We start from the raw sequence: 22,591 nt of genomic DNA on the forward strand, positions 1-22,591 counted from the left end.
ATGCTGTGAATGGATGGGGTCCAGCTTACATCCAGGACCTGGTCCTACCCGACATCCCGACCTCTGACCTCTCCGCTCTGCATGTGATAAACTGCTTGTTCCTCCTCACTGAGAGCAAAACACTCGACTAGATCTCCACTCTTTGCTGTCCTGCTCCTAAATGGTGGAAGGAGGTCTCTGAAGACATCAGGACCACAGAGAGCCTTCACATCTCCAGACTAAAGACACACCTCTTCAGACTCTACCTCCACTAACACACTAACTAACTGGAGCACTTATATTATACTTGTAACGTCACTCATCTATAGCAAATTGTAAATTGGCTTATTTGATGAAATCACACTTTCTTGTTTCTTGTTCTCCTGAGTTTGTGTCCTTATGGTTTAATGCACTGATTGTAAGTCGCTTTGGATAAAAGCGTCAGATAAATGACATGTGATGTGATGTAATGATGTCGCGTCACGCAGACGTCCAAAGTGTTTCACTCCTCGTGATCGTTCCTGTTCCTTCATAAGTGGAAGAATTCTCTTCACATTATTCAAAGCTTTTAATGTCATAAATATACAGAGAGAGCGATATCTCTAAATACATTATATATATATATATATATATATATATATATATATATATATATATTTATGTATGTATATAATGTATACCGAACATTGAATATTAATGACGCGAGTATTTATACTTTATTTGTATTGTTTCTTATGTTCATGTCACATAACGTGACTTGGTGGTGACGTCACTTCGGGCTGCAGCAGCACTGCGCGAGGGGAGAGTGAGACAGGTGGACAGACAGAGACATAGAGAGACAGGAAGCGGCGCGCAAACACAGTACAGGTGAACGCACGAGCTTCAACGCGCGCAGGAGGAAGAAGAAGAAGCAGAAGAAGAAGAAGAAGAAGCAGAAGAAGAAGAAGCTGCCCCCCCGCGGGGATGGTCGGAGATAAATAGCGCTGCGGGTCGTTTCCGCTGGTTTCCGGTGCCGCCCTCCTTCGTCCTCCTCTTCCTCCTCTTCCTCCTCTCCCGTCCCGCCGGTCTCGAGCCACCAGAAGCGGATTCCAGATCAGATCCTCCGGATCTCAGGAAGGAAGCAGGTGAAGGAAGCAGAGGAAGGAAGGAAGCAGGCGAAGGAAGCAGAGGAAGGAAGCTGCGTGCATCTGTGACGAGGAGCAGCGCACCTCAGGAGATGGAGGGCAAAGAGAAGGCGGCAGGTAGGACGGGGGGGACGGGGGGGGGGGGACTGCGGTGTCCCGTGGACGCAGCGCGCGGAGCCGCTCGGTTATTATGGGATGCGGAGAGTGCGTGTGCGTGTGCGAAGCCTGATGCAGCAAAACACACTGCGACAGTGAGACAGGTCGACAGGTGAGAGGGTTAATAAACCAAAACAAGGAGGTGAGACAGAGGACAGACAGGAGGACAGGGAGACAGGTGAGAGGGTTAATAAACCAAAACAAGGAGGTGAGACAGAGGGGACAGACAGTAGGACAGGGAGACAGGTGAGAGGGTTAATAAACCAAAACAAGGAGGTGAGACAGAGAGGGGACAGACAGGAGGACAGGGAGACAGGTGAGAGGGTTAATAAACCAAAACAAGGAGGTGAGACAGAGAGGGGACAGACAGGAGGACAGGGAGACAGACAAAGGGTCTGTTAAAAAGCAGGAAGGAAGTAGCTCTGAGAGACAGACAGCAGAAAAGAGACCCATGTGAGGACAGACAGACAGGTGAGAGTATGCAGAGACAGACAGGAGGACTGAGGGACAGGGACGGACAGATTGAGGATGTGCTTGGGTGTGTCCTCCACAGAATGATGTATTGTGGGAGCTGCAGTTCTTTGTGAAGGAGCTCAGACAGACAGACAGAGAGACAGACATCGACCTCCCGAAGGCTTCTCCTCGCCCGCCGCCACACTATATGTACAGTGTACTGTGTACTGTGTACTATGTACTATGTACTGTGTACTGTGTACTAATACACACTACATACTGATGCACTTTGTAATTTAAGAGTATCAGTTAGTAACAAAGTGACAAACAGAGTGTAAGACAGGTAGAGAGACAGACACGTCTCTCAGATTATTGATTATTTAAATGACCACATTTTACTCTGGAGCTTCCTGTCACATGACCACTGTGTGACATCACCATGATGTCATCAAAGGGAGCCGTGTTCTTTGATCCTTGTTCCTACTCAATAATTGACGCGTCGTGTTGGACGTTTTGTAGAGAACAGCGGTGGACAGGTAAAGACAGGAAGAGGCGGGCCCTGAGGGGGCGGGGCTTCTGAGACAAGCGGTCTACGTGTTTGTTTGCAGACAGAGTGACTTGTATTGATTCTGGGATCAGATCCACATTGTTGAGGACTGTAGTGAACCTGCTGGAACCTGAGACACACACACACACACACACACAGACACACACACACACACACACACACAGACACAGACACACACACAGACACACACACACACACACACACACACACACACACACACACACACACACACACACACACACACTAGCTGTCCGTGTTTCCTCCTTACAAGCCGCAGTGTTTACATACATGTTTTCTATTATGTAAATGAAATGTATTATTATTATTATTATTATTATTATTGGGTTTCATGCTCCCTCCTCAACCTGCTGTGATCTTTGACCTCTGATGTCACGAGGGTTTCCTGCCTTCTGTTTACTACTTTGTTGTTGTTGACAGCTCTGGTTTCTGGTACATCAGGGTCTCAAACTCAAACCAGGTGCAGCCCACTTCCACCGATCGCAAGAGTGTGTGTCTGTGTGTGTGTGAGTGTCTGTGTGTGTGTGTGAGTGTTTGTGTGTCTGTGTGTGTGTGTGTGTGAGTGTTTGTGTGTGTGTGTCTGTGTCTGTGTGTGTGTGTGAGTGTTTGTGTGTGTGTGTGAGTGTTTGTGTGTGTGTGTGTGTGTGTCTGTGTGTGTGTGTGAGTGTTTGTGTGTCTGTGTGTGTGTGTGAGTGTTTGTGTGTGTGTGTCTGTGTCTGTGTGTGTGTGTGTGAGTGTTTGTGTGTGTGTGTGAGTGTGTGAGAGTGTGTGTGTGTGTGTCTGTGTGTGTGTGTGTCTCTGTGTGTGTGTCTGTGTGAGTGTGTGTGTGTGTGTGTTTGTGTGTGTGTGAGTGTGTGAGAGTGTGTGTGTGTGTGTGTGTGTGTCTGTGTGTGTGTGTGTCTGTGTGTTTGTGTGAGTGTTTGTGTGTCTGTGTGTGTGTGTGTGAGTGTTTGTGTGTGTGTGTCTGTGTCTGTGTGTGTGTGTGTGAGTGTTTGTGTGTGTGTGAGTGTGTGAGAGTGTGTGTGTGTGTGTGTCTGTGTGTGTGTGTGTCTCTGTGTGTGTGTCTGTGTGAGTGTGTGTGTGTGTGTGAGTGTGTGTGTGTGTGTGTTTGTGTGTGTGTGAGTGTGTGAGAGTGTGTGTGTGTGTGTGTGTCTGTGTGTGTGTGTGTGTGTCTGTGTGTTTGTGTGTGTGTGTGTGAGTGTGTGAGAGTGTTTGTGTGTGTGTGTCTGTGTCTGTGTGTGTGTGTGAGTGTTTGTGTGTGTGTGAGTGTGTGAGAGTGTGTGTGTGTGTGTCTGTGTGTGTGTGTGTCTCTGTGTGTGTGTCTGTGTGAGTGTGTGTGTGTGTGAGTGTGTGTGTGTGTGTGTGTTTGTGTGTGTGTGAGTGTGTGAGAGTGTGTGTGTGTGTGTGTGTGTCTGTGTGTTTGTGTGTGTGTGTGTGAGTGTGTGTGTGTGTGTGTGTGTGTTTGTGTGTGTGTGAGTGTGTGAGAGTGTGTCTGTGTGTGTGTGTGTCTGTGTGTTTGTGTGTGTGTGTGTGAGTGTGTGTGTGTGTGTGTGTCTGTGTGTGTGTGTGTGAGTGTCTGTGTGTGTGTGTGTGTGTGTGTCTCTTGTCTCCATTGTTCCCAGCATCACTCTCTGGGATGTCCCGCCCATAAAGCATCCTCTGCCTTATGGCCAGTAAGGGACCTGTCAATCAGCGTGTAGCCCCGCCCTACAGCGTCCCCTGCTTCATGGTCTGTTTGTCTCTACGTGGACCATCAGTCACTAAATGGACGTCATGCTGTGTTGAAGAAGACTTGAGACCATAAACGCGTGTTTACAGTGTTTACTGAGGGAATAAGTCAACAGAGAAGGAAAGTTCTCCATTGACCCACAGCCACAAGGTTCCCTGAACCCAACACAGTCGTTTTGTTCTCGCACGTTATTGATCTCTGTGAAAGCTTCACTGTTGATTATTTAATATGATCTGCTGAGTCACTCAGCTTAATGGAGGCTAAAGTGTTAGCGTGTCCCTAATGGACGCAGAGATGCACAATGATGTTATTATTATAACATCATTCAAAGAGCATCGCCATGGAGACAATGTGATGGGGGAGGAACGGGGGAGGAGGGGAGCAAAAGCCTTAAAGTGTCAAGAGTCAGCACTCTCTTTTATTGTACACACAGTAACACACACACACACACACACACACACACACACACACAGTAACACACACACACACACACACACACACACACACACAGTAACACACACACACACACACACACACACACACACACACACAGTAACACACACACACACACACACACACACACACACACACAGTAACACACACACACACACACATGTGAAGTGCCCAGCAGATGAACAATGAACAGCAGGACGTCTGAGTGCTACTTTAAAACTCCCAGCATTCCCGTCCCCTGATGCATGCGGAGATAAACACACACACACACACACACACACACACGTGCAGCTCCTGACTGGAATGCGTAGACTGCAGCATATTGAGAGGTTTGTAATCGATGAAGTGAACCTAATGAAGTATTAAACGAGGTGTTGGGGTCTGTAGACTAACGGGGACTAGAATCTGAAAGGTTTCCTAAAGTAAACTACTGTGATTTCACTGATAACGTGACAAACAACAATTCAACAAAAAAGCTATTTTGTAGAACACGGTTGTGCTTCCTGTCTCGTGATGCGTTCACATCGCACCTACTGAGTCACGTGATTGTTCGTTGAAGAGGAGGAGGGGCTTTTATCCATGGAAACGCCATTCATCTCCTCCATTTACCGTAAAATAGTCTGCATGTTCTCCCCGTGTCTGTGTGGTTCTCTCCGGGTTCTCCGGGTTCCTCCCACAGTCCAGAGACCTGCTCTGGGGATCAGGTTGATGGGGACTCTAAATGGCCTGTAGGTGTGTGAGTGTGTCTCTGTGGAGCCCTGTGATTGGCTGGTGACCAGTCCCGGATGAACCCGTCTATCACCTGAATTTGGCTGTGATGGACTCCAGCCCCCCAAGACCCCGTGTGCAGGATGAGCAGTACGAAGATGGATGGATGGATGGATGGATGGATGGATGGATGGACGGGCACTTCGGCCGCACATTGAGACCAATGCGTCCAGCTCGCAGACCGGCATTGGTCTCAATGCGCCAGTAATGATGGTAAATGATGGTGAATGATGGTAAATGATGGTGAATGATGGTGAATGATGGTGAATGATGGTAAATGATGGTGAATGATGGTGAATGATGGTAAATGATGGTGAATGATGGTGAATGATGGTAAATGATGGTGAATGATGGTGAATGATGGTGAATGATGGTAAATGATGGTAAATGATGGTAAATGATGGTGAATGATGGTGAATGATGGTGAATGATGGTGAATGATGGTAAATGATGGTGAATGATGGTGAATGATGGTAAATGATGGTGAATGATGGTAAATGATGGTGAATGATGGTGAATGATGGTGAATGATGGTGAATGATGGTAAATGATGGTGAATGATGGTAAATGATGGTGAATGATGGTGAATGATGGTTCAAGTCAAGTCAAGTCATTTTATTTTGTATAGCCCAGAATCGCAAATTACAAATTTGCCTCAGAGGGCTTTACAGTCTGTACACATACGACATCCTCTGCCCCGAAACCCACCATCGGCACAGGAAAAACTCCCCAAAAAATGAAAAAACCCTTACAAGAGGGAAAAAAGGGAAGAAACCTTAGGGAGAACGTCGGAGGAGGGATCCCACTCCCGGGATGGACAGACTACAATGGATGCCATGTGTACAGAATGAACAATGTATAATACATGCAATTCCTATGACAGAAATGATTCAAGTAATTGTGAGTAGTAAGCCAGGCGCACAGCAGGACCACTGCAGAGGCAACCACCATCAGATAGAACCACCATCAGATAGAACCACCATCACATAGAACCACCATCACATAGAACCACCATCACATAGAACCACCATCCACAGAAGCCTGTGGGGAGGGAGAGCACAGAGATTTTAGGAGAGGGTAATGTTGGTTTATGAGTAAAGTAATATGATTAATATCTAAAATAATGATGATGATGATGATGATGGCAGCAGCAGGCGTCAGCATGGCCACGGTAGGTGTCAGGACCAGGGTCCCGAAGGAACCACGATCTATGGAGACCTGATAGGGGCGAAAGCACAAAAAAAACTCCCGGAAAGAAGCTGAATTAGTCATGTGCATTAATAAAACTTGAATTATGGTAGAAAGAGAGCGTGAGAGAGGAGCTCGGTGTGTCCTAAGAATTCCCCCGGCATTCTAAGCCTATAGCAGCTTAACTAAGGGCTGGTCCGGACTAACCTGAGCCAGCCCTAACTATAGGCAGAATCAAAGAGGAACGTTTTAAGTTTTACTTTAAAAGAGCTAACCGAATCTGCCCCCCGGACTGAAAGTGGAAGCTGGTTCCACAGAAGAGGAGCTTGATAACTGAAGGCTCTGGCCCCCAGCCTACTTTTTAAAACCATAGGAACAACAAGTAACCCAGCATCTATGGAGCGCAGTTGCCTTGTAGGGCAATACGGTGTTACAAGCTCTTGAAGATACAACGGTGCCTCACCAGCAAGTGCCTTGTAGGTGAGGAGAAGTACCTTAAAATCTATTCTTGATTTAACAGGGAGCCAGTGCAGAGAAGTTAATACAGGAGTGATATGATCCCTTTTCTTAGTTCTTGTTAATACACGTGCTGCAGCATTCTGAATCAGCTGGAGAGGCTTAAGAGATTTACAAGAGCAGCCTGATAACAAAGAATTACAGTAGTCCAGTCTGGAAGTGACAAACGCATGAACTAATTTTTCTGCATCACTTTGAGACAGGAAGTTCCTGATTTTTGATATGTTACGTAGATGGAAATAGGCAGTCCTTGAAGTCTTCTTTATATGCAAGTTGAAGGTCATATCCTGGTCGAAGAGAACTCCCAGATTCCTGACGGTGCTGCTGGGTACCAGAGCAATTCCATCCATAAAAACTGTATCACGCGACAGCTGGCTTCGAAGGCGCTCTGGGCCTATCAGGATAACTTCCGTTTTTTCTGAGTTTAGCATCAGGAAGTTGCCGGTCATCCAAGTTTTGATGTCTCCAAGACATTCTTGGAGTCTAACTAACTGGTCCGTCTCTTCTGGCTTGATCGACAGATACAGTTGAGTATCGTCTGCATAACAATGGAAGTTTATGCGGTGTTTCCTGATAAGATCGCCCAAAGGAAGCATATAGAGGGTAAATAAAATCGGTCCAAGTACAGAACCTTGTGGGACTCCGTGACCAACATTGGTGGTCTTTGAGGATTCACCGTTTACAAGCACAAACTGGGATCGGTCCGATAGGTAGGATTTAAACCAGCTGAGTGTAGTTCCTTTGATACCAATTAAATGTTCTAGTCTCTGCAACAGGATACAATGGTCTATGCTATCAAATGCGGCACTGAGGTCCAGCAAGACAAGAAAAGAGATGAGTCCTTGGTCCGATGCAAGTAGAAGATCATTCGTAATTTTTACCAGTGCTGTTTCTGTACTGTGATGCACTCGGAATCCTGACTGGAAATCCTCGAACAAAGCATTGTTTTGTAGAAAGTCACATAATTGATTTGCGACGGATTTCTCAAGGATCTTAGAGAGGAAGGGAAGATTAGAGATAGGTCTGTAGTTAGCCAACACCTCTAGAGCAAGAGTAGGTTTCTTAAGAAGAGGTTTAATTACAGCTACCTTGAAGGACTGTGGTACATGTCCTGTCAACAAAGACAGATTCATAATATCTATGGTTGTAGCTGGTTGTCATCTACGGTCCACTACGGTTACACAGAGGTGTCGTTTGTGTTTTCACAACGTTTTATCTCATAATTTCGACTTTCTATCCCCTTTCTTCAGTGCGGAAATGGGCTTCTATAGTTGTGTGGATGCATCACTCCAGCCAATCCACAGACGGGGTTTGAATCTAATAATCAGAAGTCTTCAACAGGGGGTCCGCTGTGGTACTGCAGGGGGTCGCGGTGGTGCTGCAGGGGGTCGCGGTGGTGCTGCAGGGGGTCGCGGTGGTGCTGCAGGGGGTCGCGGTGGTGCTGCAGGGGGTCGCGGTGGTGCTGCAGGGGGTCGCGGTGGTGCTGCAGGGGGTCGCGGTGGTGCTGCAGGGGGTCGCGACATTTTTGGTTGATGAGACAATTTTATTTTTTCTTCTTTTCAACCAATTTTTTTCCCCACAAATTTAAATGTCTTCAGAATCAGACTTGTATTTATTGTCTTTAAATAGACATGAATTAATCCAACATGTTGTAGAAGCGGATAAATTGATGGAGGAGATGTTGTCTTCAGTCCCACAGCAGCTCTCACACTGATACGACGTCACAGCCACTCAATGTATGAACGTCGGTGGTGAGTTCAGGTCCCTGTAATGCTAGTAGGACAGATGAACGTCTGTGGTGAGTTCAGGCCCCTGTATGATAGTAGGACAGTGTAGTAATGTATGTGGTGTGTTCAGGTGCCTGTAGTAAATACTGACTTTGATAGTTGTTGGTTGCGTTTGAGGACATCTGTTCTGCCTCACGTTATTTCTTTCATGGGGAGCTGCAGTCTTTTCTGTTGGTGTCACATTACAGCAGCTGTGTGGTGCAGGCGACACAAACACAAACACAGACACACACACACACACACACACACACACTCTCCCACTCGGTGACAGACGGTAGGTCCACAGGTGTCAGCTCGAGCGACTTATTGATCAGCCGATCGATCGGCTCTCTGGAAGCTCCGATGACTCGTTATCGCAGCCTGTTCCGTCGTCTGCTGCGCGGCGACAGTAAGGCACAGGAGGCAGACGAGGGGGAGGGCAGCACTCTCAGGCTGTGCAGTGAGCAGGGTGAGTGCACGCCAACACTGCCATGTATTTCATGTACTAGTACTACAAGTACATCACTGAGCTGCACTTCCTATAGAAGAAGTCTGAACTTTGTTTCCCTATGCTGTTTAAATCTGTGTTTTCATGCAAATAATATTAAAAAACATGCAAATACACAATAGAATGCGTGTGTACGGACTATTTAAAGTCATATAAAGACTATTAAACTGTCTCCACACGGTATATAGACCAGATATGATGGTCTGACAGGCAGCTGTTTACTTACTATTTGCCGGCCCTCCGACTCGCGTCACAACAGAGAGGAACGAACTCATTTCAATCTCAGTAATTGTAACTGCGTTCATTTATTTAAAAAAATACTTTGTTACATGCTCGTTACCGCTGAAAGTAGTGGAGTTACTCCCAACACTGCTTATAAAGGTATATACAGACTATATAAAGTTATTAAGTTACTATATTAAGTTATTAAGTTACTATATAAAGTGATTAAGTTACTATATAAAGAGAAGTACAAGCTGATGTATGTGTGTTACTGCTTCTACAAAGAGCCGAGAGGAAAAAACAGCTGAGAGACAGAAATACACAACTGTAAATATAACTGCAGGTCAGACGCACACACACACACACACACACACACACACACACACACACACACCCTGGTGGTCTTTGTTGTCCCTTCACAGTGGTTCTGAAGCTGAGATAAGAAGTACTCCACACATGTAGAAGTACCTCTCCCTCAGTGCAGGGACACATGTTTGTGTCCCTGATTTCATTTGAGGTATTTAAGAGGGGACAGGTGTCCAATGACGGTGGGAGACATTACAGGTCCTTTAGCTGACGCGACTCACATCATTATTATTCACCTTTGGCCCGATTTCATGGGGCAGCCGGGACTCGAACCACCAACCTTGTGGTCCCCGGTCCCCGTCTCCCAGAGTACTGTGTGTGTACTGTGTGTGTACTGTGTGTGTGCCAGTGGTACTATAAGTATCTGCTGTAGTAGTAGTACCGCAGCTACTATTAGTACCTGCTGGTACTATAGGTACCCGCAGTAGTAGTAGTAGTACATGTGGTACTACAAGTTCCTACAGTAGTAGTAGTAGTAGTACCTGTGGTACCTGATGTAGATGATTTACGCCACCTCACCGGCCCTCATGTCCTCTGTGTCCTCGGTCTTCTGTCCGTCCCTCTGACTCGTCTTCAGACACGTGGTACTCCGCTCTGTGAAGAGCGCCCTATAAATACACTTTACTTGCTTTTCTATGAAGTACTTGTACTAATGGTGGTGGTACTGTGGTGCTCCTGTAGTAAAGGTACCTCCAGTACTATAAATACCTGCAGTAGAAGTAGTACTTGTAGTAATGGTAGTAGCTGTACGACTGTAACGCCCTGTAGTACTGTGAGTACCTGTAGTATTGACGCCGTCCACCGGGGGGCGCCGTCCCTCCACCGTCAGTCCTCCAGGTTCACAGCAGCTGATTGGTGCATTTTAGTTAGTTGACAATAAAAAACACAATAATCATTTTAAAGGTTCTTGTGATTCTCTTTTGTTCTTCATCTCTTGTGATGATGATATAAATATACACATTTAATAATCCTTTGAAGTGATATTTATTTGTTGAAAGATAATGAACACATTTATAATGTTATTGTTATAATAATAAAGAGAAGCTCACAGATGTTTATATTTAACGTCATATTGAGCTTTATGTTTTATCAGATGAGTCATCAGCAGGAGATGTACAAGTACACATACACAAGTACATTCACAGTGTATTTATTTATACATCATATGTGTATATATATATATATATATATATATATATATATATACACATATACGTTGTTCACGTAACCGCAGAGAGGAACAATGCAGCCAGTGTCTTTGTTTGGTTTCATCATCCAGCTGCCGCCCACACAGCTGTGTGTGTGTGTGTGTGTGTGTGTGTGTGTGTGTGTGTGTGTGTGTGTATGTTAATAATCTTAAAGTAATATGAGAGCAACGATAATATTAATGACATTAATAATAATAATAGCAGCATTAACGTCGGTCGCTGAGTTTCGGGTTCCACAGTTTTTCATCAGGAGAATCAAATGAGAGGAGAATCTTTTGAAGCAGCAGATGATCAGAGTGAAGATGCTCCTCCTCCTCCGAGCAGGTACCAGGACCCAAATACTTGGTAATTACAGACCATGACCTGGTTGTTTCTTCGGGGAGTCGAGGCCTACATTCGGCGCCGCGGTGCGTTCAAAGACACGTACAGCCATCCTCGGGCCCAGAGACCAACCGATTGGATCCGGAGGATTAGTTCTTAAGAGCATCAAAGTCTCCACGCTGAGACACAACGTGAGCCGCTCTTCATCGGCAAGCGTCGTCTTCATTCAGCGCCTCGAAGAACCAGAACGCCGTATTTATAGCATCTTTGTTTCCGATGTACTGAACGGATCATCAGAGCTCAGTAGGGAAACAGTCCGTCTGTAAGTGCCCTCCTCCTGCATCCTAGTATTTATACATATGTATAAGTATCCTGTGTATAGGATACTACTATGTTATACGTGACTGGGTGCAAATGAACCAAAGGGCATATTTTACATTTATTAGACATTTATTTGGCTTACAACCAGCCGCCATCTTGGTTTCTGGCGGCCGTCTCTTCTGTAGTCGACCTCGTGGTGATCAGGATCAGATCTCTAGTGGTCACGCATGCGTGCGCACTCAGCAAGTCTCCACTTTTTAAACTAAAATTAAAAAACAAATCCAACATGTAAGTAGAACGGATGTAAATATAGACATTTAAAGACTATACAATCCCAAAAGTATTATATATATATATATATATATATATATATATCCTCTCTCTCCCCTCCCTCTCTCTCTCCCTCTCTAATCCTCTCATCGCATTGAGCATCTCTCATCCTGAGAGGAGGAGGAGGAGGAGGAGGAGGAGGAGGAGGAGGAAGCAGAATAGAGTCCATGTGTAATCTGCAGTTTGTCGTCTCATCGCTCTCGATTTTCTCTCTGGATTATTTGAAGCTGAAGACGGAGGAGAACCTCTCCGCTCTGCATCCATCGCTTCCATCGGCGGCTCTGAGGATGAGCGGAGGGCGAATTACTCAGCATGAAGATTTAATCGGATCGGAATTAAAAGTGAGGTTTTCACTTTTCCATCATAAGTGTGGAGGCTTTTAGAATTTCCGGGCTGATTTGAATGTCAGTAACGTGTTAACGTATTTAATCATTCCTCTCGTGGAGGACGTCTGTGAGACATCCTGAAGTTCTTGTAACTGATGATTGGACGCCGGGAACAGAAGCTACAGAATGAGAAAAAGTTATTTCCCGATACGTAAAATTCGACATCGCTGATTTGGGGGTCTGTTCTTCTGAAGAAATGAGGTCTGCGCCCGCAGGATGGACCGCGTCTCCTTCTCGCGTTTGGGGTTCTGCCAGCGTCTCTGTGAGTCCAAACATGTGACCGAGCCGCCCTTTGGCGTCTTCAATCGGAGCGACTGAGTCCGGTCATGTCGCCTCTTTGGGGTTAAAGAAGCAACTCGACGAACGAGCAGCGGCTGGTGCACATCTCGCCCTCCGTGGCTCCACCCTCTTCTCGGGGAGATGGCGGCGGCCATCGCCAGCTCCCTGATCCGACAGCGGCGTCAGGCCCGCGAGTCCAACGGCGACAAGGTCGCCACTAGCAAGAGGCGCACGAGTCCCAGCAAGGAGCCCAAGTCTCCGTGCGACAAAAACATCTTCAGCGTCTTCAGCAAGATTCGCTTCTGCAGCGGGAAGAAGAGGCCCGTACGGCGGAAACCAGGTGGGTGGGGTCCCACCGGGGGGTGAAGGCCAAGTTTATTTTGAAAAGACTCCATTCGCGTAGTCAGAATAGACACGTGTTGTATCGTACTCTAAAGCAGGACTGTTGCCGGGGAGAACTTCTAATTGGGGATGAAATTACATTTCAAAATAAAGGTTTGCTCTTTGCACGTAAGACCAGATCCTTTCGCTTGATCTGCAATAACAAGAAACCTCCGGCAGAATAATCAGTTCCTCCCAAAGGAACCTCCTCAGCCACCAGCTGGGCGCGAGCATCTTATGAGACGGATGTTTCATTTACACATTCATGAGCTGCGTCTCTCTCGTTAGTCGACGCCCGCTGCCGACTGCTTCCTGTTTTTCTTGCCGCTGCAACAAACGGCGTCTTAAAGGAGAGATTATTCCGCTTGATCGTCTCCTGCACACGTCACAGTCCAACACAGGGAAACTCCTCGACCTCCACGTCAGCGCTTCTGATGTTTGGTCTGCTCACTGATTTAGTTCACTTCTTCTACTGCTTTGTTGGACATGGTGAACAATGGTGGTCTTGATTTGTCTTTGGAGTGAAGCCAGAGCTTCACAGAGCTGCGTTCTCCCTCCTGACTTTTCTGGTATAAAATGACTCTTTTTCAAAACAGCATGACGTCCATTTAGTAGATCAGTGGTTGACTTGAGGCCACTGATGGCGCAGTGGGCCGAGGGGTGAGAGAGAGATGGACGGGTTTTTTGTCAACTTCTGACTACAAAACCAACAAATCCTTTAACTGTGAAACAGTTTCAGGACTCTTATTGTGAAACAGTTTCAGGACTTTTACTGTGAAACAGTTACAGGACCTTTACTGTGAAGCAGCTTCAGGACCTTTACTGTGAAACAGCTTCAGGACCTTTTACTGTGAAGCCGCTTCAGGACTTTTACTGTGAAACAGTGTCGGGACTTTTACTGTGAAGCAGCTTTAGGACTCTTATTGTGAAACAACTTCAGGACTCTTACTGTGAATCAGTTCCAGGACTTTTACTCTGAAACAGCTTGAGGAATTTTAGTGTGACTCCATCAGAAGAGGAACAATGAAGCTTCCAACTACAGAGGAAGATCTACTTGTGGTACTTGATGGTTTATCTGTCTGTCCACCTTTCTTTCTGTTCTCTCTCTCTCCGAATTTGCTCTATTTCTGCCGGTCTTCTGTCCCACATCTTCATCTGCAGGATCACTTCATCTTGTCAGCCTCCATTGTATTCACTACTCCACACCTCTGAGGAGCAAGTGTACGGACAGTGAATGAGAGGAGATGAAGGTTGATGGCAGTGAATGAGAGGAGATGATGGTTGATAGCAGTGAATGAGAGGAGTTGAAGGTTGATGGCAGTGAATGAGAGGAGATGATGGTTGATAGCAGTGAATGAGAGGAGATGATGGTTGATAGCAGTGAATGAGAGGAGTTGAAGGTTGATGGCAGTGAATGAGAGGAGATGATGGTTGATAGCAGTGAATGAGAGGAGATGAAGGTTGATGGCAGTGAATGAGAGGAGATGATGGTTGATAGCAGTGAATGAGAGGAGATGATGGTTGATAGCAGTGAATGAGAGGAGATGAAGGTTGATGGCAGTGAATGAGAGGAGATGAAGGTTGATAGCAGTGAATGAGAGGAGATGATTGTTGATAGCAGCGAATGAGAGGAGATGAAGGTTGATAGCAGTGAATGAGAGTTCACGAAGGTTGATGGCAGTGAATGAGAGGAGATGAAGGTTGATGGCAGTGAACGAGAGGAGATGATGGTTGATAGCATTGAATGAGAGGAGATGATGGTTGATAGCAGTGAATGAGAGGAGATGAAGGTTGATAGCAGTGAATGAGAGGAGATGATTGTTGATAGCAGTGAATGAGAGGAGATGAAGGTTGATAGCAGTGAATGAGAGGAGATGAAGGTTGATGGCAGTGAATGAGAGGAGATGATGGTTGATAGCAGTGAATGAGAGGAGATGATGGTTGATAGCAGTGAATGAGAGGAGATGAAGGTTGATGGCAGTGAATGAGAGGAGATGATGGTTGATAGCAGTGAATGAGAGGAGATGAAGGTTGATGGCAGTGAATGAGAGGAGATGATGGTTGATAGCAGTGAATGAGAGGAGATGAAGGTTGATAGCAGTGAATGAGAGGAGATGATTGTTGATAGCAGCGAATGAGAGGAGATGAAGGTTGATAGCAGTGAATGAGAGGAGATGAAGGTTGATGGCAGTGAATGAGAGGAGTTGATGGTTGATGGCAGTGAATGAGAGGAGATGAAGGTTGATGGCAGTGAATGAGAGGAGATGAAGGTTGATGGCAGTGAATGAGAGGAGATGAAGGTTAAGGATGATGATGATGTTGTTGTTGTATTTGTTGTCAGAGCCCCAGCTGAAGGGCATCGTGACGCGTCTCTTCAGCGAGCAGGGCTTCTTCCTGCAGATGCAGCCCGACGGAACCATCAACGGAAACAAGGACGAGAACAGCGACAACAGTGAGTGTTACACCTCTTCACCTCCCCTCCGTCAGCACCATCACACACTGGATTCCTCTTGTCTAGAATAGTCCTACCTACAGGCGAGCTCACCTAGAGGCTCACACAGCGATAGAGACGTTCTGGTTCCTCAGCCTGGGTAGACGCTGTCCTTCTGGAGGGCTGAAGGTCAGGAGAAGAAGGAGACTTCCATCATCTCCTTTTTCTGGAGTTTGGTTGGCTCCATCGCCTCCACCTTTGAACACAGGATTCATGTTCCTACAAACGTTCTACATGGTTCTCTCTGCCTGGAGTAAATATTCATATGTCTCTCTCTAGAGGGGGAGGAGGGGGAGGAGGAAGGGGGAGAGGAGGACGAGATGTTTGGATCTCCCTCTCACATCATCTCTGTGTCAGAGTTAAATAAAGGAGGTTTAACAGCAGCCACGGCCCCAGGCCTCTTCCTCCTCCTCCTCCTCCTCCTCTTCAACCTCACCCACACTGCAGCTCTCTCCCCCCTGAGGATTAGAGCTCCCCTCACCCCTTCATCCCTCTCTCTCCACTATTCTCTCTTCACTTACGCACATGTAGAAAATGTTCCTAGTCATTGTTACTCATTTGTTCTGATCAGTGTGAGGAAAACAAGTTCGTCCTGCTGTGAATGAAATGCTGTATTCATGTTTATTCAATCTACTCCAGCTCTCTTCAACCTGATCCCAGTGGGTTTGAGGGTGGTGGCCATGCAGGGCGTGAAGGCTGGACTCTATGTGGCCATGAACGCAGAAGGATTCCTCTACACATCAGTAAGAAAACACGCCTCTCTTCTCAAGATTCAGGCGCTGAAGAACACGTTTGCCTTCTGGCGCAAAATATGAAATGACATACACGCTTGAAGTTAAGACGTCACCTAGTGATGGATTTGCAAATAAATAGAAGAAAGTCTGGTTCTATCATAATGCTTGCATATGAGACATACAGATATATGTCTGATATGCAAGCATTATGATGTCTCAGCAATTAGATATATATATCAACGGTCTTCTCATTGCCTCGCTTTAAACTGAAAGGCTTTTATTCTGAAGAAGACCAGGTACTTTCAGCTCGGAGCAAGTAGAGTAAATTAGACCTAGATAGTCTGTGCAGTTTATAAACCAATGCTAATATGTAATAAAGATAACAATAAAGAGTGAAGCCCTTTCAGGCTGCAGTATAAAATATAGTAGTCGTTATTTTGCTGCGTTCTCCATCCATAATTCATCTCTGCTTCTTCCATAAAACTTTAAAATGCAATTCTTCAGTCTCTATGCGGCATAAGTAACGAGGACGAGGAAGAGAGCGATGATGAAGATCGTAACTGTAGATACAGTATGTGTGTGAACAGGACGAGGCGTCTCTTTCCGACAGGAAGCTTCTTGTAGATGATTTAAAGTCAACATCAATACGTCTCTGTTGTCAGGAGGTCAAGCGTCTCAACGTCATCATGGCATCATGTCACGGTGTAATGATGTCATGGTGTCATGAGGTCATGGTGTCATGGTCTCATGGTGTCATGATGTCATGGTCTCATGGTGTAATGATGTCATGGTCTCATGGTGTCATGAGGTCATGAGGTCATGGTCTCATGGTGTCATGAGGTCATGGTGTCATGGTCTCATGGTGTAATGAGGTCATGGTCTCATGGTGTAATGATGTCATGGTCTCATGGTGTCATGAGGTCATGAGGTCATGGTCTCATGGTGTCATGAGGTCATGGTGTCATGGTGTAATGAGGTCATGGTCTCATGGTCTCATGGTGTAATGAGGTCATGAGGTCATGGTCTCATGGTGTCATGAGGTCATGGTCTCATGGTCTCATGGTGTAATGAGGTCATGGTCTCATGGTCTCATGGTGTCATGAGGTCATGGTGTCATGGTCTCATGGTGGAGCAGCCGGGACTCAAACCTTTAACCTTGTGGTTTCCGGCGCTCCCTCTCTACCCCGCGCCATTAGTCCCAAACACATTTAAAGAGATGAAGATGCAGGTCATCTCGTTCTCTCCTCCTCTTCATCGGCCGTTATATAAAACGTTTCAGTGGGATGTTTCTTCTCCTCTCGTGGTCGGTTCAAAGTAGAGGCGTGTTGTGTGAATCATCACATGACCTCCTGCTGGGAGGAGTCCAACTAGAAGCTGCTTCCCTCAGAGAACTTCCTCCTTCGGCCACAATCACACACAGACACACACACACAATCACACACAGACACACACACACAATCACACACAGACACACACACACAATCACACACAGACACACACACACAGACACACACCTGTTTTATGGACAGAGCTGCGAGGTGCTAAATTCACTTGGCCCTTAAAGTTGAATGTCATTCAAAAACAAGAAGTCTGCCTTAAGGAGTCCACATATATATATATATATATATATATATATATATATATATATATATATATATATATATATTTTTTAAGTATATATATATATATAATATATATATATATATGTATACATATATATATATATATATATATGTATATATATATATATATATATATATATATATGTATACATATATATATATATTATATATATATATATACTTAAAAAATGAATATTCATACTGAGATGTTTAAATGGCAAATGAAACCATTGATTAAAATTCCCATTAAGGTGCATGTTCCAAAGAAGGTATTCTGTGTGTGTGTGTGTGTGTGTGTGTGTGTGTGTGTGTATGTACACACACACACACACACACACACACACACACACGGCCTCTAAGTAAACTTAAACAGTGAGTAATATATACTATCATATATATAGTATTGTATAATATTCATGAACTCTGTGTGTGTGTGTGTGTGTGTGTGTGTGTGTGTGTGACAGGATGTGTTCACAGCAGAGTGTAAGTTCAAGGAGTCGGTGTTTGAGAACTACTACGTCATCTACTCCTCCACGCAGTACCGGCAGCACGAGTCGGGCCGGGCCTGGTTCCTGGGCCTCAACAAGGACGGGGCCCTCATGAAGGGGAACCGGGTGAAGAAGACCAAGCCCTGCTCGCACTTTGTCCCCAGACCCATCGAAGGTGAGACACACACACACACACCCGAGGATGCTGCTGTCCTGGTCCCTTGTTAGCCTAGCTTAGCATTAAAGAGCGTCACAAGAGAACCACAACGCTACCTGCTGCTGTATCTGAACTCACCGTGAGTTCTTCTGCTCTGATATCACAGATAGAGCTTTATTAATATATATATTTTGTATAAATGCTATATTTGTATATATATGTCCGTATGAGTGACTTGTATGTAATAAAATCTCCCCCCCAGTCTGCATGTACAAGGAGCCGTCGCTGCACGAGCTGGAGGAGAAGCTGCTGAAGTCGTCGCGGAGCCCGACGATCAACAGCGAGGGACGGAGGGCGATCAGGGAGCAGGAGGAGCAGCAGGAGGAGTGCACGGATCGGGAGGGCTCATAGCCTGCAGGGGGAGGGGGAGGCAAACTCCTGTCTGAACACTCCCTCTGCTCAGTAACCACGGCAACGACGACCAAAACCAAGAAGAAAAAAAGCTAAAAACAAAAATCATAAAAAATGGGGAAATCTTCATCTTCTGCTCATATTGAAATATGTAAGTGTTCCAGGGGGAGGGGTTTGGGGTTGGAAAGGGGAGGGGCTTGTCTGACGGTAAGGTGAAGAAAAGTAAAAGAATCAGGTCGTTGATGATGATGATGATTTACATTTTATGCAAAACGCCCTGTTGAAACGGCGCCCGGAGGCGAGCACACCGACTCTTCATTGTTGTGATCGCCATCATCATCACCAACGCCGTCGCCACGGCGACCGGTTTTCCATAGCTGAGTGAGCGCTGAGGACTCTGAACCTTTACGCCATGTAGAGACTCCCCTTCCTTTGGTTTCCCAATGAATGCAAACACTTTGGCACTTTCAACACGCGCTTCTTCTTCCTCGTCTTCGTTCCTCTGTGGTTTCTGTTTGCCGTTCATCAGCTGCACATCTCGGTTTGAATTATTTTGGGGGTAAAGGTTTTAAATGTTCCGAGGGGGGCGGATGGGGAGGTTTGACTTCCACCGTCCATCCCTCAACTCTAAAGTCATCCTTCAGGTTTCACCTTGAGCTCCATCCTTCCAGGAGTCACTTCCTGTTGCAAAGAGATGAGCCATCGAATAAACAAAGCATAGATATTGATATATTATATATACATACTGGGTAACATTAATACTACTGAGACAAACGGGCAGTGTTAGCAGTTGCAGTATAACAAGGGGAAAGAGAACAATCACGAGGGGCAAATAACCTCTGAGTGATTTAAACCTTCAGAGGCTGAAAGGTGTTTTCTGAGGGTCTTCTGTCTTTAGAGTCTCTGGTGTCTCCAGGACTCTGACTGATGGTGTTCAGATTGTCTTGACCTAAAATCCGATGATGACGATAAAAGAAAATGAAGAACTGAAAAAGAAAAAACGCCATTCTTTGTGTCTCCGTGTTCCGTTCAGGGACTGAGCAGAAATAGCATGTGATGGTTTTTAAAGAGCAGGCGTTCGTTTGGGAGGTCTGAATGATTAATGGAGACACTAACAGCTGAGTTGTGTAACTGTGATCCAGTCTGAACAGGACTGGAGTGTCTCTGCTGCCTAACCGACTTCTTTATGATGTGTGATACAATAAGACGTGAGGTACAATAAGACGTGAGGTACAATAAGACATGAGGTACAACGTGAGAGGTACAATAAGATGTGAGGTACAACGTGAGATGAGGTACAATAAGACGTGAGGTACAACGTGAGATGAGGTACAATAAGACGTGAGGTACAACGTGAGATGAGGTACAATAAGACGTGAGGTACAATAAGACATGAGGTACAACGTGAGATGAGGTACGATAAGACGTGAGGTACAATAAGACGTGAGGTACAACGTGAGATGAGGTACAATAAGACGTGAGGTACAATAAGACATGAGGTACAACGTGAGATGAGGTACAATAAGACGTGAGGTACAACGTGAGATGAGGTACAATAAGACATGAGGTACAATAAGACGTGAGGTACAATAAGACGTGAGGTACAACGAAACGTGTACAAGACGAGATATACATTTAGATATAGTCCGATACGTCGCGATACGATAGGACACGTTTCGGTGAGCTACACGTGATGAAATGTGTGCGTTGTCTCTTTAAGGACTTGTTGTCGTCGCTTTGAACCGGCGTGCGGTCGAGCGTCGGCCGATGTGGCGTCATGTGACCATTTATCACTGCCGTGTTTCCTTTAGACAAAAATCACTGCCCTCCAAACCTGTGAGCCACGCCGCCCTGCACACTCGTCTCCTGCTCCCTTTGCTTCCTTTGCTTCCTTTCCTTCTTCGGTCCCCCACCGAGTTTCCCACAAAAAGCCTCTTGACTTTTGTCTCAGTTTACAAAGATCAACCGGTCGACTTTGCTTTGTCCTGAGATACGCCGTCTACTCTCACTGCCTTTGTGATAATAGCGATAATGATGATAAGGTGTCAGCAGCAGAGGAGCTGGAAGGATGGAGCATCAACATGTTTTTTATTGTGTTGCGCAGGTTTTCAATTTATTTTCCTTTTTTTAAAATATGTTTATGGAAGTTCAAAATATATTGGAAAGGAACATATTCAAATTCAACCTTTTATTAGTTTATTATTAGGACATATTTCAAATTTTCCTGAACAAACTTTAGTTTTTGGTGTTTTTAAAGAAGAAGGAGGAAAATGTTTCTCCACATTTCAAACAAGAAATAAAAGATGTGGGATGAAGGATGAACTGTAAATAATGACTCAGAGAGGCCGAGCTAATTGAAAATAAAAATATAAAACTCATTGCAGAACAACAAACAACAAGGATGACGACCTTTTGCATGTGGACACGTTATATATAAACACGCTGCTGTTAGCCGCCGCCGCCATCTTGGAACACGTTAAAAGTGATGAGTCACACCGTTCTGCCTCCGAGGAAGTCTTCCAGTTTGAACCGACAGAAACGCTCGTTGTGTTTCTTCGGAACGTTAAATGTTTCTGAATGTTGTTTTTTCATGTTTGTGGAACCAAAACACTCGACGCGAATGTTTATTCAGAAAAAGCATCGCAGCCTTCAGGTCACGTCGGAAATTGTGTGTAAATGTCCGACATTCAAAAGATGCAAAGAACGGAGACCTATTAACACATTTGTGACTTTATAGCTGGAACAAATATGAAAAGAATGGATAGTAAAAGAAATACGATTAAAACAAAATAATTTTTATCAAGTTTGACAATAATGTTGTTATTTTAAAACCTGTATCACCAAAAAAGAAACTGCGTTAATAATCAAATAATTTTTAAGCATACAGAAAGTAAAATAATTGTATTATTATTGATTTGTTGTTACTTTAACGCGTCCATAAAGGTTTCTGCTTTGAATCTGTCGTCGTGTAATTTCTGATTGTCACCGCGGAGACGTTCACCTTTAAATATTGATTAACTGATCATGAGTTCAGGGCTCCGGACGTCGCCTGAAGGCAGCGCGAGGAAGCCGGCCGGTCGGCTCGCAGGTCTTTGACATCATAACTTCATAACTTAAATAAAGTGGTAATAACCGCACAAAGGCGCGTAATGATGATGTCACTATCGAGCGCCGGAGGCCCTCTGGTTGGCGGCCATGTTGGAACGTCGTTCTTTTGTTGATGTTTGCACTTTTTCTGAGACACATTCATATAATGCATCGTCATGTAGAAAACAGTCATCGCTATTACGAAGCAGGATGAAAAGTATCATTGGAAAATAAAAAAGAACAATATAAAAGATTCAGTGTCGGACTCATTTTTTATTCCTTTTGGATTCTATATATGATCCTCTGTGTGAACCAGTCTCAGTGCAGTCCTGATCCTTCAGGCCAAGGTCCCCCCAACTGATGGCGAGATGCAGCAGGGACCCCTTATTCTACGGAGTTTGGTCCTCCATCTTTGATTTTTGAGCTCTGCCCTCTTTAGACGTGAGCATGAATGGATCTGATTGGCTGTGACGTCGTATCAGCATGAATGGATCTGATTGGCTGTGACGTCGTATCAGCATGAATGGATCTGATTGGCTGTGACGTCGTATCAGCGTGAGA

General features: G+C 45.3%; 1 protein-coding gene across 13 annotated transcripts; it reads left to right on the forward strand.

The window, feature by feature from the left end:
- The first annotated feature begins 763 nt into the window (after window positions 1–763).
- LOC120820357 (fibroblast growth factor 12) lies at window positions 764–22,283 on the forward strand. 13 transcript variants are annotated; one of them, XR_013468182.1, is made up of 7 exons: window positions 12,117–12,999; window positions 15,382–15,492; window positions 16,171–16,274; window positions 18,352–18,550; window positions 18,795–20,425; window positions 20,460–20,493; window positions 20,528–22,283. XR_013468182.1 is itself a non-coding variant. In XM_078105725.1 (5 exons), exons 1-5 carry the CDS (start codon window positions 1,196–1,198, stop codon window positions 18,941–18,943), a joined length of 588 nt encoding a protein of 195 aa, XP_077961851.1. In that variant the 5' UTR covers window positions 764–1,195; the 3' UTR covers window positions 18,944–22,283. The 13 variants fall into 13 exon arrangements, 3 of the variants coding, with proteins under 3 accessions (XP_077961851.1, XP_077961848.1, XP_077961833.1); XR_013468181.1 differs by having other exon boundaries at window positions 18,795–20,493; XR_013468185.1 differs by lacking the exon at window positions 20,460–20,493 and having other exon boundaries at window positions 18,795–20,442.
- Window positions 22,284–22,591: the final 308 nt, after the last annotated feature.

This window comes from Gasterosteus aculeatus, chromosome 1 (assembly GCF_964276395.1).
Source record: "Gasterosteus aculeatus chromosome 1, fGasAcu3.hap1.1, whole genome shotgun sequence".
NCBI lineage: Eukaryota > Metazoa > Chordata > Actinopteri > Perciformes > Gasterosteidae > Gasterosteus > Gasterosteus aculeatus.

What these genes read in the sequence shown, in the direction of transcription:
- LOC120820357 (XM_078105707.1), top strand. Translation starts at nt 12,801, where the DNA reads ATGGCGGCGGCCATCGCCAGCTCCCTGATCCGACAGCGGCGTCAGGCC. An exon ending in AAGGATTCCTCTACACATCA is followed by an intron (nt 16,275 to 18,351) that starts GTAAGAAAACAC and finishes TGTGTGTGACAG; the next exon opens with GATGTGTTCACAGCAGAGTG. An exon ending in TGTCCCCAGACCCATCGAAG is followed by an intron (nt 18,551 to 18,794) that starts GTGAGACACACA and finishes TCTCCCCCCCAG; the next exon opens with TCTGCATGTACAAGGAGCCG.